At 41.4% G+C, this 18,383-nt stretch overlaps 1 protein-coding gene across 4 annotated transcripts in view; it reads left to right on the top strand.

Moving 5' to 3' along the window:
• Nucleotides 1-18,383, top strand: part of MARK1 (microtubule affinity regulating kinase 1) — a 110,573-nt gene that overhangs the window by 57,730 nt on the left and 34,460 nt on the right. For all 4 annotated transcript variants that reach the window (XM_024219283.2, XM_024219282.2, XM_024219281.2 and 1 more), the window contains exons 4-7: nt 6,009-6,057; nt 7,213-7,278; nt 8,493-8,563; nt 10,925-10,981. In XM_024219283.2, coding sequence (XP_024075051.1) covers nt 6,009-6,057; nt 7,213-7,278; nt 8,493-8,563; nt 10,925-10,981 — 243 coding nt within the window. The remainder of the gene's footprint in view (nt 1-6,008; nt 6,058-7,212; nt 7,279-8,492; nt 8,564-10,924; nt 10,982-18,383) is intronic.

The following is an 18,383-nucleotide window of genomic DNA, read 5'->3' as shown; positions in this document are numbered from 1 at the left end:
TGATCTGAACGCTTGAAATCATTAGGCTTAGAGACCTGATTTTTGGGTAGCTGATCATTCTTTCCCCACTTCCTATGCACTTTTAAGAACACCGTGGAATCTTCCCATAATTAGAGAACCTTTTTTCTGCTGTAAATGCCATTATTAATATTCATGTAACTAGTATTGAATAACATTTGCTTTAATTACTGGTTTTGTATAACCTTTAATGTATCAGTGTTCTCAATGTGCCACCAGTAGCTTGCAAACATACTACCTTGTGATCTCATCAGGTCTTATAAGCTACAGTAAGCAATGTTGAGCACTGCAGGAAGTAGTGTTGGGGATTCAGTAGGGAGCTCTTTTCCCTTTGGGTCAGTTGTGAACCAAATGTCTGAGAACAGTATGGTGATACTGTGATGCTGAAGATGCCATGGGGGAGGGGAGGACAAAATTGAAAACTCAGATTCTGAGCTAGTGATTCTTAAAGATTGTATAGCCTTTCTTACAAGAAAAGGGATATTAACCCCAATTTCTGGCCAAATTTCAACTTGGTTAATTTGCTTTTTGAAAAAAAAACTAAATATGATCTGTTGATTAAATATGCCTCTTAAAAATGTATATATGGTAGTGTGCCCAAGAGTTACATGATAGACTCGAGTGGTTGTAGCTTACATATACCTTTTTGATATTGATACCTGCGGCATAAATTATACAATTACATAGCGGATGTCTTGGCCATTAACACTAAATATGTTCTCCCTCTCTCTCTGTCTGTGTCTACAGTGTGAATGAGGGATGTGAGTTCCCTGCTTGTGTACACACATTCATCCTACCTCTCACTGAGCTTGGGTGAGTGTAAGTAGCAGTGTAGCTGCAGTAGCACAGCTAACGGCAGTGGAGGCAGGACTGAGCCGTGCAGAGTACAAACCTGCCTGAAACTGGTGGGCATATACCCAACACAGCTCAGCAGTGCCTCTGCTGCTGCTACTGTGACTGTACTGCTACTTATAGTCGCATGTGTATGTGCACACAAGCATGGGAATCGCACCCTTAGCTTGTAGTGGAGACATAGTCTCTCTCTTGCATTGTCTGTATTCTTTATTTACAGAATTAAAAAATGCACCTTGCATTCCTCCTTTCAACTTGTTCACAATGCCTTAATATTGTTAGCCAATATTCGGGGTCATATGGATTGCTTCTGATGGGGAGAGAAGTTAATGATGAAATAATGATCAAATTATTTGATGCAAGCCTGTTTATTTACAAAGAATGTACATAGTGTTGTTTCCCTGAACACAGCAGAACCAAACAGCAGGAGATAGCTTGTTTGCTCACAGTTCCAAGCCTCTTTCCAGCCAGAGTGCTACTCAAAAGCTCTCTTAGCTTTTTTTCAGGGTCAGCAAGTGTTTCTGTGGCTGTCTGCTGGTCTTCCTAGCTGCCTTTCTTGTGTGCTCCTTTTGCCTTTCTGTTTCTTCTTCTCTTGTGCACACACAGTGCAATCAGATCAATCCCCTGCATTTGTTATCAAACCCCTGACAGCCTCCTAGGACTGCATGGCGCAGCCATGCCCATTTTTGCATGCTGTCTATTCCTTGGGCAGTGACTTTCCATTGTTTCAGCTACCATTAAACAAAGGGGCATTTAATTGTTCCCTTATTTAGCCAGAATGGAAGGCAAATGGTCAAGCCCAATAGCGTCAATGAGGTGGTCTGATTGCCCAGTCCCCATCATAACAAAATTTTAGTACGTATGCCTGGTGTGTCTATATAACTTAACTGTTGTGAGTTAGGTTTGAAACTGAATTTCCATAGTAAGAGGAAAACATACTAGGAATGCCTACAGGCTGGGACGGAGCAAGGTACCAGCTAAAAGGCCACTTGAAATGTGGCAGAGACAAGCAGCTGCAGGCTTACAAGCTATCAGAAAAGTATGCCTGGGAAGGTTTCTATAACTGGTTGGTCCTATACTGGGTAGTTTCAGTAGTGAACAGGCAGTTGTAAGGAGAGAAGTTTTTTAGGGAAGAGACTGAATAACCATGTTGCTGAGGCCAAGACATCTACTTAGTGTGTAGCTCCCGATTTTAGAGTTTGGAACTTGGTGTTTGAAAAGTTTCTGTAATAAAAAATGGTATGCAACTTCAGCTGTTTGCTGTATGCCGTGTACTACCCCATCACACTTGATTAACATTGGGGTATAGTAGAGTCTAATACCTGTTTTCTGTTCCCTTCTCCAAATCAGGCAGAGCAGGGGATTTGAACCCAGGTATTCTATATCCCAGGTGAGTCTCCTAATCACTGGGTTCTAGGATATTGTGGAGTGGATCTCTCAATCGTTTCTGTTGAAGCTGTTCCACTTTGTATAAAATATTTAGTCAGTAGGTCAGGGAGAGTGAAAATGACTATAGTTCTGGTTAGGGCACGCATTCGGAAGGCCCAGGTTCCAGTCCCTGCTCCAGTGACTGAGTATTTCCTAGGAAGTGGAACAGCTTCAGCAGGAGAGATTGAGAGAGACCCACCCCAGAATACCCTATAGCCCAGTGGATAAGGAACTCAACTGGGATCTGGGAGACATGGCTTCAAATTCCTGCCCCACATTAGGCAGAACAGGGATTTGAACCCAAGTCTCCCACATTCTGGGTGAGTGCCCTGACCACTGGGCTATAGGGTAAAAAGGGGAAATATCATTATCACCTGCTGTTGCTGTGTACTCGTCATAACAGGCCTACCAGCTCAAGCTCACAGGTGAGAGAGGCAGAGGAATGCATAGTTTGAGGATCCTGCTGGGGCTTAGGTATGAGCTAAGTGCCAGGCATCCGGATTGAGGCAGTTTTGTGCATGACCTCTGGCTCAAATTTAGGCATCTAGGGAATATAAGTGCCTGCAAGGTTTTTGAGGATTTCAATTTTGGATTTATGTTTCTAAAGCAGCAGTTAGGTGCCTAAATCCCTTTATGGCTCTAGTCCAGTCTAGTGGGCAAACTACGGCCCGCAGGCTACATCCGGCCTGCGGGACCCTCCTGCCAGGCCCCTGAGCTCCTGGCCCGGGAGGCTAGCCCTCAGCCCCTCCCCTGGTGTTCCCCCTCCCCTGCAGCCTCAGCTCACTGCACCGCGGCGCAATGCTCTGGGCGGCAGGGCTTCGAGCTCTTGCTGGGCAGCACAGCTGCAGAGCCGTGGCCTGACCCAGTGCTCTGTGCTGCGCGGTGGCATGGCTGGCTCCAGCCAGGCAGCACGGCTGCCTGTCCTGGTGCCCTGGGCGGCATGGCTCTAGCGCCACCAGCCACCGGTACTCCAGGTAGCGCGGTAAGGGAGCAGGGGCGTTGGATAGAGGCCAGGAGAGTTCGGGGTGGTAGTCAGGGGGCGGGGGTGAGGATAGTGGTCAGGGCAGTCAGGGGGCGGGGAGCAGGGGGGTTGAACGGGGGCAGGGATCCTGGGGGGGCAGTCAAGAACGAGAGGAGGGGTTGGATGGGGTAGTGGGGGGCAGTCAGGGGCGGGAGGTTCGGGGGCTGACAGGGGTCCCGGGGGGGCGGGGGAGGCGTCAGGGGACAGGGAACGGGGGGGTTGGATGGGGCAGGAGTCCCAGGGGGGCCACCAGGGGGCGAGAAGCAGAGGGGCTCCGATAGGGCGCGGGGGCCGGGCCACGCCTGGCTGTTTGGGGAGGCACAGCCTCCATACAATTTCAGAAACCTGATGTGGCCCTTAGGCCAAAAAGTTTGCCCGCCCCTGCTCTAGTCCCTCATGACCTGGCTTTAGGAAAGCAGATTTTTTGGTCTGCTTTTTAATTTTGTCTTTTTCTTGTTGTATATTTGCATATGATGTAAAGTGTCAGTCACTGTGAAATCAGTTTGAGTCTTAAACTAATTAGTAAACTTTTAATCCCTTTGGAATCTTTGAACAGAATAATAATATTGGCAATTACTACATGCTTCAGATTAAATGTTAAATGGTATTTCTTTAGGATTTTTCTTCCAGATTCTAAATCCTTTTATTTATAGAAGTGTAATGTTTTAATCCTGCTTTGGCAGACATGAGTTCATTAAAAGTAACTTATATTTAGACACTAATACTATTATGTTGTGCAGCCTGTCTTTGTTGTCTTCTTGTCAATATTGCAGTTTTTCAGATGTCTGCCTAGAAGTTCTTCAGAAATTTTCATGCTCTACAGGTTGCTGCTTTAGATTTGTTATCTTGCGTCCGGACATTTCAGACAAATTTGTTTAATTGGATTGCTTTTCATAATTGTGAGCAATTCAGATGTAATGTACAAAATCAAAATACCAAAACACAAAACAGAGCCTACCTGACATATTTGTAATGGAATAATTGAGTTCATGGAAAAGCAAAACCATTTTGTAACACAAATCCTAGCACAATATTATTATTTACCAGACAGCCGTATTTTTAGATCCAGATTAACTAATGTAAAGTGTAGGATGTTGCCTTTCATTTGATTCTTCACCCTGCCCCCCAGACACTCTCACATACATTCTTTTTTTCTCCTTTGAAGGCTGTTGTTGAACATTTATATAAGGAGAAAGGATGGCGTCCTGCTAGAAACATTTAACCAGTGAAAATATCTACTCGTGAGACTTTTGCTTTATCAAAATCATATTAATTGTAGTTAAGAAGAGGGGAACAAGGATGTGCACTGAGTAGAAAATGTTCAATCTAGTCTAAGGAAAATAATTGTGATTGTTTCTATTTTTAGATTGTGCTAGTTGCAGAATACAAAAAGGGCAGTTAATCTTTTTGGGAGGGTTAGCAGTATTCCTCTCTGTCAGCAATGCCCTTTCTTTTGGAAATATCCCTCAGTCCCAAGTCCCCAGAGGTGTCCAGGGGTTACTGCTGTTTTTGCTCTTGAACCTCACTTGTGGATTTAGCCAGCTTTTGTCAAAGAAGGGACAGGATATAGCATTCATAGTCGCTGAGATAGTCGGACAGTTTGCCAAAGCTGTGTGAGGCTTTCTTGTATCTCAGCACAGGACTTCTGCAACACGTCCATCCTAAGCATAAGGCTGGAGAGCGGTCAAGCACAGAAAATACCTTTGACAACAGAAGTATGTTCATTGTTCAGTGAAGGAAAGCTCAGGTGTTATCAATATTGAAAAACCCAAAAAATTAAAAAAAAAAAAAAAAAAAAAAAAAAAAAAAAAAATCTGGAGTTCCTTTAATTTACCTTCTGGTTTTTGAGCCTTTAGGGTATGCTCACTTCACCTTTTCAAGCTTTTCTCTGCAACCATGAGTGCTAGAATTTTTGTTAAATAAAAGCTGAGATTTTCACGACATCTCTCAATTTCAGTAAAGGAGGGGAGGGGGGAGAATCATCAGAGTTGTTACTGCCGTTGCACGCCTGGCACACTTTATATGTTCTTAAAACTAAAAAAATTTTTGTAGCCCTTATGGATGTATACCCTTTCAGATGTGACGTGATGTAGGTATTGTTCAGCTCTGGTATGTGAGAATTGACTCCATTCATCTTCGTGTTGTGTTACCCCTGAAGCCTAATTATACTTCACAGTCCAGTTTTTTTTCCCAACACCAGAAACACGAAGTCGCACGCACGCACGGAGTTATGTACACAGACTGGGTAATTAATTGCATATGCAAATGGCCAAATAAACAAAAGGGCAGAAATAGCAATAGGTCCTGCAAATGCCCTTTGTTGTTTCAAGCCAATGGAAACTCTAAAAGCTGTTACTATACAAGAGCCTACATATCTTTTTGCATACCTTGTTTTGAAACAAGTGCAGTTTTGTTGTGCATTGAAGGTAGTAAATAGCCCTAGGTTTTTAGACCCAGCCAAATGTTATAATAAAAATGTAATACAGTGCTGTCCACAAAATGAGTTTGATGTCTATCTAGTATAGTGAATAATATAATTGTCTAGTACTGGATTATAACATAAAAGGCTATGTTAATATCTTCTTAAATTGCCTTTCACCTTCCATTCCCCGTATAAAGCAGCATGTCTGAAGTAGCTCTTCCCTAGTAAACACAGTTTGAATAAAGCTGTTTTGTTTTTTCTTAACAGTTATTTCGAGAAGTACGAATAATGAAGATATTGAATCATCCCAGTATAGGTAGGAATTGATTTGTTTTTCTGGTGACTTTAATATTATACTCTTATCTATTTTGTTTAAATATATTTTAGATATTTGTTTTTATTTACCCATTAAATCTTTAAGATGGATGAATAGTGTACACTCAGAGCCAAATCCTGCTCTTGTCTTGTTTACTTCAGTGGAACTACTTGCATGAGTAAGGCAAGCAGAAATTTGGCTCGTAGAGGATAACTTGCTCAATCAGCGGAAATGGCTAACGCTCAGCTAGGTGGTGGTGTCTGATGGCCAATAGGGGATCTGGCTCGTACTCTTACTGTTGCTCAAATGGGTTAAGAAACCTTAGAGCTAATGAGTTCTGCCACTCTCACTAAGAAACTAGGACCTAGGACCGAGAAACCTGCAAAGTGCTATCTTCAGAGAAACCAAGTTACAAAGTATGTAATTTTCCCTTTCTGCTTTAGTTCCCCCCACCTTCAGAGCCCTACTTTGTGATGACAATTCTTCTGGCTGAGGAGGGCTGGACAGTCTTGTTCCAGAGACAGTTAATGTTCCTGAATCGGCCAGAGGGCTTGTTGCATACAAGGTATGGACAAGGTATACAAGTTATTACATTCTAGGTACTCCCTCGTCTCCATTCTTAGAGCTGAGTGTGTTGCATTTCCAGCATTCTGAGCTCCTACTGGTCCCCCTCCATCCCACCTGTGACAGTGGTAGTTTTATTAGTGTTATATTCTGACTGGGAAAGCCTTTCAGATTGTAACAGTTAGAATATCTGCTCAGTTTGGCACCTAAACTTTGTGTCTTTTTAAGTTTATCAAAACTCCATAGTTTCTCTAACCTGGAGCGTTTGTAATAGAGAAGTAATTTACTTGGGATTTTTGTGTGTTTTTTGGTAAGAATTCCTGTGTGGAACTAAACACTAATTTCAGCATAAATTTCATTTTTGTATAGTGTTTGTGAAATACTCCTGAGAAAGTTGTAGAAGATTTTATATAGCTATGATGTTCTTACAACTTAATTCTCCTTTTTTCAAAACTGTTTAAATCGTCTGACTTGGTGGTATCACTGGTTAATAAATTATATTAATTTAAAGAATAAGTGTTTGGGCTGTGTTTTTAAAATTTTGATGAATTTTTGCTGCTTGATGCAATCTTTCATTCCTTTTTCTTTCAGTAAAATTATTTGAAGTTATTGAAACAGAAAAGACACTGTATTTGGTAATGGAATATGCCAGTGGGGGTAAGTAGTTGTTGAACTCCAGTTTTGTAGTTAAACTGAAAAGTGGAAAGTAAATCTTCATGCACAGATGCGCAACTGAAACCAATCTTGACATCTGGGGTTGTGTTATGTCTTTTGTATTGCATGTTGGCTGTCTGCCTCATGGAGTCCCTAACCAGAACTTTAAGGTACAGTTCTGCTGTCGATTAACAGTGTTATGCACAGTAGATTACTTTACTTTACAAATGTTTGTGTAGTTGTTGATTTTGATGATATACCAGGAGATAATCTGACTTTCTAGCAGAGGCTCAGGCCTTGTGCGTCTCCCATCCTTATACTTACATCAGCAATAGAGAGAGCACCTGCCTCTCATCTTGACCTTGTGTCAGAGCAGTGCAACAGAGCCAAGAAGGTCTGGGAGTTGGGGATAAGAACATGGGACAGCTGGCCAGGCAGATTGAAAAGAAAGCCAGGTGAATTGTGGGAACACAATTGGTACCCATTTAGATGGGGAAATGGCTGTTTGGAAGGGAGTGGAGCTTCCACCAACTGGAGATGGCTGTTTGTCATATACCATGGGAGAGAGAGACCACTTGCAATGAGAATCTGAGAGCCATTTGGTGAAGAGCTTTTTGGCCTTAAATTTCTCACAAAATAAAACTGATGTGAAGACATGCAGTGCAAATCTGGTGTCTAAGAAGGTGCCACCCCTTACACCTAGAACCTTATCCCTTTTACATAGTTATTCTTTACTACCCTAACTGCACTTTAAATTGGTCTTTCATTTAATGCTCGTTTTAATATAAGAATTTTAAAAAACTGAAGTCTTACTAGGAAGGAATCTGTTCTTGTAGGTCTGAACAGTGAACACAAATACAAGCAGTAAAAAGGAATCTTTCCTGACTGCTTCCCCCTCTCTCCTCCTCAAGACTGTGGGCATATTTGAAATGGTTTTAATAAACAGACTAGTTAGTTTTCTGAAACGTGCAGACAGTGTTTTTCCTTGATAAGCCCAGTTGGTAACTTGCGTGGGTGGATTTTTACACATATATATGTTGAGTTTTTTTGTACACAGAGGATCAGATCCTCTATGAAGTTGATGGAGCTACAACTGTTAACACTATCTGAGCATCTGGCCCAAATTCATAGTATATGGGTGTTTTTCTTCGTGATAGTCTGGTATAAATAATAAAACCTGAGCAAGATAACTTATGCTTCATCTTTTTCTGGTTCAGGAGAGGTGTTTGACTACTTAGTTGCACATGGAAGAATGAAAGAAAAGGAGGCACGTGCAAAATTTAGGCAGGTATGAAATTGTTTCTGTTTACAGTATTTTTAATGAACTTGAACTCAAAAATATTTGCACATTTTTTTTAAAAAAAGTAAAAGTTCATAGTTGTAGTGATATATGTATTAAAGCTAGAATGGAAAAATCCCTCAAGAGGAAAATACCTAGATCCTGAGCATAATTTAAAAATAGAAACAGACTGTTTAAGCTCTTGTTAATAGATATTCTTGAGAAACCAAATTTCTTTCACTATGACTCACTTCAGATTTTATTAACTCTTTGAGTCTCCTGAAATAAACAGATGTTCTTCAGTGAGGTTGTTATATGGCTATATAAACATTTAGTTTACTCACTTATTATATATCATGTATTTTATTAGGGGTACACTTTAAAATACTCTAACATCCTCACTTCTTTCCTGAGTACTAATCTTCATGTATGGTTACTGTCAAGAGGGTTAGGGGAAGGTTTTACTTGTGCACTTTTGTTTATTTAGATATAATAAGCTATTTATATAACTTGGTGTTTCATTTTTTCAAAATTAAGATGCAAAATAACCATATAAAGAATCTAACTTAATACCAAATTAACTTACTTGTTGAAGTCTCCTCATACCAATCTCTTCATTTCATTATAGTTTCTGTAATAGAGAAAATTAAACTTAGTTATTTTTTGTCACATGTTCACAACTTCCTCTAAAATTCTCCATTTGGTCTGAAACTGTATGCTTTCTCTCTTCCTAGAAGTAATATTTTTGGGAAACTGAGCAAATTCCATTCAGTCATTTGAGTAACAGGAGAGTGAATGAGGAGAGAGTCTGAAAGGGGGATTGTCTATATTTATTAAAATTTTTAAAATCTTCATTACATCCGTCTGTGATGTACAGTCATTCAAACAGCATTTGCTAGTACTGTATTGAATAAAGTAATTCGACTAGAATGATGCCACATTCAATGGACTAAATTAATTTAAAGTGATTCCCTTCATATGTTGATAATTTCTGTTACTTTGAGGACTCTGTTCTGTAATGAAATCTTTTGCCCTGAAGTTTTGGATGCTTAACCCTAGAAGGATAAATAACATAAAAATACCTTTTACCGTTTTATGGAGTGTGTCCTCTGGGTTAAAAGATTAATGTCAACAAATTAGTAATTTATAATGTGGTAGCTGAATAAGATAGGATATAAAAGTTATGGCATATTGTTCACTAAAATAACAACATAGTGGAAAAGTTTTTAAATGGATATTTCTTCTTTGAGTGATTGTCTTTAAGTATTCCATTTTAGGGTGTTTGTGCGCCCCCAACACAGGAGATTTGGACCTTTTTGGACCAGCAGAACTTGTTGGCTTGGGCTTGCAGCTCAGAGCACTTGTGCAACCCCTGCCTGAGGGTAGAAAAGGTTCAATGTGGGCCAGCCACCTGTCAGTAACTTCTAACTGCGGCGTAGGCTGAGATGAAATGACTAGCGCTGTCCATTTTGTCTGTGTGTTTGTGTTTTGCATAGGATTAGTTAGTAAATATTTATGTATAATTTAGGAATTATATTTAGTATACTGACAGGTTTCAGAGTAGCAGCCGTGTTAGTCTGTATCCGCAAAAAGAACAGGAGTACTTGTGGCACCTTAGTTAGTCTCTAAGGTGCCACAAGTACTCCTGTTCTTTTTATTTAGTATACGTTTCATCTGGGTAACTTTGTTCTTAATTTCTTGGCTGCCTAGTACTGGGTTCTCAGTCTCCGTTGCTAAGCCAAAATCACCTGGTTTCAAATATTGCCCTTTATGTGGTATTGCTATCCTACTACCGAATGTTTATTTTGCTTAGGGGAAGGGCATATATTTAGCAAATGCTCAATTTGCTGTTTGTTTTCAAAGTGAATACAAAAGTTCAGAGAGGCCAGACTGAAAATGTACTTTTTCCATAAATGCTTGAGGCCAGCCTCAGATCTGGGCTCCCAGGATCCTTCTCTTTGTGAGCAGACCTCCTTCTTTACTAAAAAGAGCTCTGGGTGTTTCTGTGTACTAAAGTTCTGTCTCTTCTACTCCTTTGGCAAAGGCTGTAGCTCCAAAAACATCAGAGGGGGTAGAAGACTCCATCGTTATAACTCTTTTTATAACCTTGAAGAGGGGCACGAAGGTGTTGGAGCACAGACTCAGGCTGGTAAACACTGCTTATCAAAAAAAGTCCTGATCTCCGGCACTGGGGATGCACAAACACCCAAGAGAACATCAGTTACTTTAAGGATTTTTGCACTCCCTGTATGTAAAAATACTTCATTCTCCACTAATGCATACTAGGAAGCAAAATTAAGTATAAGCTATGAAAAACCCTAATTATATAGGGATTCAAATTAATTCTTATTGAAAATGTTGGTGTTTCAGATTGTATCTGCTGTGCAATACTGTCATCAAAAGTGCATTGTTCATCGTGATCTCAAGGTAGGGTGCTGCTTTTATTTTTTATTTTTTTAAACATAACTAATTGACACTATTAGAGCAGGTTCATCTACCTCTCTTTCCATGTTGCTGCCATTGCTGTAGTATGAGTGCTTCAAACACATTAATGACTTTAGCTTCACAACAGAGGTGGGAGGTACTGTTGTCTTCATTCCATACTTGGGGAAGCGAGGCACATAAAAATTAAGTGGCTTGCCCAACATCACAAGGAAGCCTGTGACAGAGACACGAAAAGAACCTAGGTCTCCAGAGTCCCTGTTTAGTGCCTTAACCACAAGACCAAAAATTATAGCTAATGATTAAGGATTCTGTCATGGAGGACTTGCCGGGACCTCTGTAACTAGCAGCCTCAGGACTGCCAAAGCAGCAGCTGGCCAGGGTTATGTCAGCCCCTGCTGCAGGAGCAGTGGCGGGGCAGGAGTGGCTGCAAGCCCCAGCAGCGCTCTGCTTGTCCTCCCCTTCCTTCCCCTCCTTCCCCCCCACTAGGCATTTTTAGTAAAAAATCAGGGATTTTTACTCAAAATACCTGTGACAGAATCGTAACCTTACTAATGATATACAAATATCTGCAAATTGAAGATGAAAAAGCTCATTTTAATGCATATTTATTGTACTCATAAATGCTGCCAGCTATCATGGTTTCAAGATTAAGACAATTTATAGTAAAATGCTTAAACTGACCACGTCTTTTAAAAATCTGTAAGCAATGTGGGTTTTTTCATCTGTTCTTCTCCACTCTATAAGTATCTGGTGATTCAGAGTTGGAGTCCTGCAGCGTCTGACTGTTTTCACTCACTGTGCAGCCTTTATTGCTCTTTGTAAATAGTTATTGTCAGTGAGGATAGTTAGGTTGGTGATTAGGGTAGTGTTTCCTCTTTTTGTCCTCCCTCTTTATTTTCTGTACCTGTTGTAGGGAACTTGTTTTTCTCAGGATCTACCCAGCACAGCATCAGCCTGCTATGGTGAAGCAGAAATTGCCAGGGTTTCAGAATTGCCCCTCCAACGAGGCAGTAATGCCTCTTAACTTTGGACACACCAAATGTGTTTCGTGTTTGGGGAAGGACATGTTATTGACAGGTGATCAATTTGTAAACCATTCTCAATGAGGATGCAGAAAGCTAGTGATGCATATCTAAAAATGTTCTTAATGGAAAAATGCATGTATCCCTCCTAAAACCCCAGGATCCCTGGGGCAGCAGTTGTCATCTGCTGTCACCTCCTCATCAGCCTGCTCCTTTGATGTGAACAGTCTTCCTTCTCAACTGGTAACACCTCTAATGACAGAGGGGCAGAGGAGCATTCTGATGTTAAAGGGAGGAGATCTAGTTCTCCTATACTGGAAACTAGCTCTAAGAAGCATAAATCTTCTGCATTTGTCTGCAAGGTCCCTTTGTGACCCACTTGGACTCCGGTCACTGAGCCCCAGTATTGGTTTCCTCAGACTGAAAAACTTCACCAGGTACTACTTGTGCAGCACTGAAGCACACAGTATTGGCATCTTTGGTATCAACCACCCTGGTACCAGTGTCATCGATTCACCTCTTCTTGGCACCTGAGTTCTCAGTACCAAGGAATTATATGGTACTGGGAGATCTGTCTCATCTGTACCAACTAACCACTGTTAGCTAATACTAAGGTTTGTCCCCTCTGGTACCAAGTACTTCACAGACTGGTACTGACTAGAACAGGTGACGAGAGTGTGCCTACTAGGAATCTTGCTTCAGCTCCACTACTTCAGGAGCAGCAGCCCTCAGCTTCTGATGATAGCAAAGCGCCTTCTCATTCCCTAGGGTCATGATCAATGACTTACATCTTTGAAAGGGAATCCAGGGTTTATTATTGTTACCTTATCTCCAAAAGACGTAGGGATCCTAATTCCTGGTGTCCTCCACCACGGCCCCCCTGGTCCTTATGCTTACCAGCACCTTTGGTAGTACTGGACACATGGGGTTTTCAGTCTACAAGGGGAGCAGCATTTGCATCATAGCCAGATCTAAAGCTCTATCTCTGCTGTTACAGAGAGTAGCACCCAAAGCTATTCAAGAACCTTCATTATTGGTGAGCATCTGGATCATGGCTCTGATGTAGAGCTTCAGACTGAGGATCTTAATGTACCATCTCCTGAGATAAGGTGGTTCTGCTATAAGCCTCCTCAAACTTGATGACTACAAATCCTTCCAAGAACTGCTCTGAATGGAGACAAACATGCTGGAGGTACTGGTAGAAGTGGTCCGGGAGAGGTCTCATAAGCTCCTGGACATCCTGCACACCCCTGTGCCAAGTTGTCTAACGAATGCCTTTAATTGAAGGCCTTTTGGATCCTGCTAAACTGCTCTGGCAAACACCAGCCTTGAGAGTTCCTACATGAAAAAGTGCAGAGCATAGGTACCAGGTCCAGTCTTCTGGATTTGAGCTGCTTTACTCACATTCTACTCTAGGATCCCTTGTGGTATCTGCAGTCTACAAAAGATGGACACAAGGGCCCTTTGAAAGTTATCCCCTGGGACAGGAGCCCAGAAAATTAATCAAGTATCAGAGGGGTAGCCGTGTTAGTCTGGATCTGTAAAAGCAGCAGAGTCCTGTGGCACCTCATAGACTAACAGACGTATTGGAGCATGAGCTTTCATGGGTGAATACCCATTTCGTCAGGTGCATTAATATTTTTGGATGTAAAAACTACTCATCGGCAAGCTTGCAGATGAGAATCACCAACTATCAATTGCTGTTGGCAAAATGACTTTCTGAATTATGAAAATATTGCAGCATTCACTGGCAAGATCCTGCAGGACTGCAGAGAGGAATTTAAATAGCTGATTACTGAAGGACAGCATGTTACATGCATTTCCCTCCAAGCAGAGCTTGATGCTTTGGATGTAGGAGCTAGGTCTATGGCAACCTCAGCTGACATGGACAGTCATCCTAGCTACAAGTGTCTGGCGTTCCTAAGGAGGTACAGGTTACCAGAGAAGACTGGCCTTTTGAAGGATGTGAGTTGAATACAAAGACTGATGAGGCCTTAATCTTTGAAAATATTCTCATGCAATGCTAAGGTCTTTGGGAATTTATACTTGCAACATAACTTTAGTGGTGCTCCACCCTCTAGGCCTATAGAATGTGCTTTCCCATTGCCTTAGGTGAAAACCTGCAAGCAATCTTGAATAGTCTCTGAAGGACTTCACATTCAAGAACTATTTTGTCAATTGGAATCAACAGTCTACAGATCTGTTAGCGATGTCGCACAAGAAATGTCAAAACTTCTGCTTGAGAGGAGGTCTTGATCCAGGGTCTCTAAGCATCTGATCTCTCTCTAATGTCCCTTCTTGTCTTATGATACTTTTATATCCGTTTCCTTTCTGATTGTTGATCATCAAACTACAGTTTTTGGCCTAGTAGAAGGACAGCAAATATCAGTGTATTTCTGTATCGTGGTTTCCTGAAGCATTTCCGGAAATTTTTCTTTGCTTTGAACTGCTACATAAAGTATGTTATTGCTTTGCATAGTGGAACTAAGCAGAGTAAAGCAAATAGCAGTATATTGGCTTTTTATTAGGAGTACCTGATTCTGCTGAAACATAAAAAGTGCGAGGAATGAAAAACAGACTATAACAGTCCTTTGTTACAAAACAGGTCCCTCAGGGTGCATCCAGCTACAGTATGAGTAAATCAGCCATGCTTTTCAGATGGTAACTCTGTGTTAAGAAAGAGCTGAATCATCCTTTCTCTTGGATGTAATATTGGACTACAATTTATGACTAATTTGTAGTTTGAATGTGTTTTTCTGAAACTTGACTCCTATTCCAAATTGTACTGTACTTCCATGACATGGGAATTGAAACTTTACAAGCCAGAGAAAAAACATCCTGAGACATGCCCTCCTCTCTAGTTATTCCTATATTTACCAAGAGCTGTTAAAGGGGGAAGAAAGAGAAGCTTTGAGCTACGTAATAAATATGCTGCACCTCATCTCCACATGTGTGAACATAGATAGTCACGGTGGCAGTATGCTGCAGTATAGGACTGCAATGTGTTTGTCATTGGTTATAGGGGTGTCTCTTGCTTGCGCAAAAACCAACCAAACAAACTAAAAGAAGCAGCAGTAAAGGATTAACCAATAAAGAGAAAGTTTTAAGAGTTTGTTATAACTTGAGGATATTTCCTTTTTAACGTATAATTATTATAGCCTGAGGTGAACTAACAAAGGCTGAACTGTTTATAGCCGAGGATATGTTGGTTAAAGTTAACAGGAAGCATCCTCAAGTTATAATGAAATTGTTTGACGAGTCCAGGTTTAAGGTTACAAAAATGGTCTATCAAATTGTTTAAAGATAGTTTTTAAAAAGTTAACATAAGCAAGAATTTTTTCTCTCCTTGTGTATTTCCTTCTCCCACTCCTGCTTTTCATCATCTTTCTTCAATCTACCTAATTACTTCCTACAGGTTAGCAAAGATTCTTTTCTCCAAAATAACTCAGTATTATTTTTAAATGGTTTCAAAACAAATTAGAAGGGAGAGTCAGGGATTTGCCCAGTGTGAATAATGTAAAGGCATTGTGTGCCAAGAACCTTGCTGGACTAGTTGGAAGGAATGATGAGGAAGGCCAATCTTGGTTCACTTTGATTTTTAAAAGAACTCGATGGGGTTCAGGGCAAGCGATACTGAGGTCCTGGAGAATGAGTCAAAGGGGTGGGATTAACGCGAAAAAACATCCAACAACCGGTTCATTGAGAAATAACAATACAGTAATTAGGCAAATCACACTTCCAGAACTGGCACATAGGGGTGAAAGTAACTTAAAGGATTTACCAGTACTCCGGAGTCCTGAGCAGGGGGCGGGGCCTCAACCGGAAGGGGCGGGGTCTTTAGAGCCCCAACCCCTTTAAATCGAGATTTAGAGGGCCCTGGGCTGCGGTAGTGGCGGCTGGGAGTCCTGGGCCCTTTAAATCACTGTCGGAGCTACCAGCTGCAGAGGCGGCTGGGGCTCGGGGGCCATTTAAAGAGCCAGGGGCTCTGGCCGTCACTACTGCAGCGGCGCCCCAGGCCCTTTAAATTGCCAACGGAGCACTGGGGGTCCCGGCTGCCGCCGCTATCCAAGGGCTCTGGCAGCGGGGCTCGAGTGGCAATTTAAAGGGCCTGGGGCGGTAGCGGAGGCCGGAGCCACAGGCCCTTTAAATTGCTACCCGAGCCCTGCTGCTGCGACCCCAGGGCTCCGGCAGTGGGGCTCAGGCGGTGATTTAAAGGGCCCAGGGCTCCGCCGCTGCTACCGCCCCTTTTAAGTCGCTGCCTGAGCCCTGCTTCCAGAGTCCTGGGGTAGCAGTGGCGGGGCTCCTGTGGTGATTTAAAGGGCCAGGGGCTCCCAGCCACAGCTACCGCAGCAGAGCCCCGGGCCCTTTAAATCACCACCGGAGCCCCAGGGGTCCCGGCCACCTCCGCTACCCGGGGGCTCCGGCAGCGGGGCTCTGGCAGCAATTTAAAGGACCTGGGGCTCCAGCCACTACTGGGCACCCCAGGCCCTTTAAATTGCCGCCTGGGGAAGCCAGTCCAGTATGCTGTACCGGCTCTGGGGCATACCGGCTTACTTTCACTTCTGCTGGCATATTACAAGGAACTATACAACTATCAGAAATTAGTGCTGTTTCAGTTAACTGAAGAGTAATCCTGCATTGTGGCTGAGGCATTCCATTTCACCAAAAAATTACTAGCATTTCTGCAGCTGTCTTCACCATATCTCACCCATTTGTTGTTTTAGCGGTTTAACTTTGCTAAATTTGAATGTGACAAAATATTTTATATGCATCTATATGTATACTGTAAAATACACACATACAGGATTGCCATGTGAGAAGTTAGAAACATGCTAATTGTACTTATCATACATTTTTGATAAATGTCCCTGTCCTCTGCCCTCTAATAAGCCCAGGGCATATTCTAACATTCCAAATCCCTGAGCTGATTTAAATAATCAACCTTCCAGAGAAGTATTTCCTCCTCCACTCAGCCTTGCCATTTCTTCCAAAGTTGCACCTGGTATGGTAGGATTCAATGCTGGGGTAGTAACAGTGACTGTAGATATTAAAATGTGACAGCCTTAAAGTCTAATGTCTTGAGCTATTCCAGGGTTAGACTTGAGAACTTTATGCCATTTGGAAGCGGGAGATTCCTGGCTTCCCAGTGGGACCCAGCACTTACTTCAAATTCCATAAAGTCACGAGACATTGGATGTTTTCTATTTTTGATTATTTATAGAGGTGTGTTTATATTAATTTTGAATTTATCTCCCTCTGAGACTTATACAGTTGTACTCATGGTAACTAAGGTTCCTGGCTTTGCAGGGAGAGGGATACTAGAAATAGTCAAAATAAAACTGCTTGGGAACCTTTTACAGGTTTTTAAAACAGTTTTCTCCTTAACACATGGCATATCCAAAGACGGGGGAATGCCGTGGTATGAAGATTTTCTTTAGCACTTGTTTGTGTTGACCTGCATAACTCATTGTAGCTTCACTACTCCTGAGTAATGTGACTGTCACAAACTCAAGCTGACAAAACTTTTATAGTAATTATCCTGTGTAATTCCACCTGTGTAAATACACACAGCACATTATTGAAGTAAATGTTTCTGAGATTTGCCTGGCTGCTGCTACTATTAAAGCATGCTGAGTAATGATGGAGGAGGGGAAACTTTGGCAAAGGATGATGAAATAAAGTACAGAAAGTACCAGGAAATATCTGTTATCCAAACAGACTCTTGTGTTTTAAAGTCCTAAATGAGGGTGGAAAAAAACTGAAGTTTTTTTAAAATAAAAAAATATTTAAATTAATTTTCTTTTTTAAAATAAACCTGTTTAAAAATTAAGTAAGACTTAAACTTACTATAATTAATTTTAAGTAATTAAGCAATACATATTTGTTGCTGAAGTTTTTAAAGAAAGTCAAACCACTGAAATGGTGGAAGTCACTGGCTAGGCACCCAGAACTTTTGTTTGAAGTGCCAAATCAGCTTTTGATAGCAGTAACCTTTTCTCCTGGTGCAGGGAATATTTTCTTCATTTCAGTTTATCCAACTAATATAGTTCAAAGACTAGTCTGACTGAGAGTTGAAAAAACAAGGAAAACTTGTTTTCCTCTTCCAGTCTCTAAATAAAAATGAGGTGTGAGAGGATGATCTTCTAGTTCTAAAAATCTTGAAGGACATGGTGACCAGAAACAAACAGTTACATTTACTAACTAAAGGTACCTTCTTTGTCTAATAAATCAGTTAGTTTTGCATGCAGAACTTGTTTTGATCAACCTTTTTACTTACATATGCGGCATGTTTAAGGTAGTTCTATTTAACTGATAAAAAAAAAACCAATATTATAATACTGTTTTCATGCAGTTAATTGAAT

The sequence above is a fragment of the Terrapene carolina genome, unplaced genomic scaffold (assembly GCF_002925995.2).
Source record: "Terrapene carolina triunguis isolate 2854851 unplaced genomic scaffold, T_m_triunguis-2.0 Scaffold262, whole genome shotgun sequence".
Classification (NCBI taxonomy): Eukaryota; Metazoa; Chordata; order Testudines; family Emydidae; genus Terrapene; species Terrapene triunguis.
The sequence above is the reverse complement of the archived record's forward strand: the minus strand, read 5'-3'. Positions and strand labels throughout refer to the sequence as shown.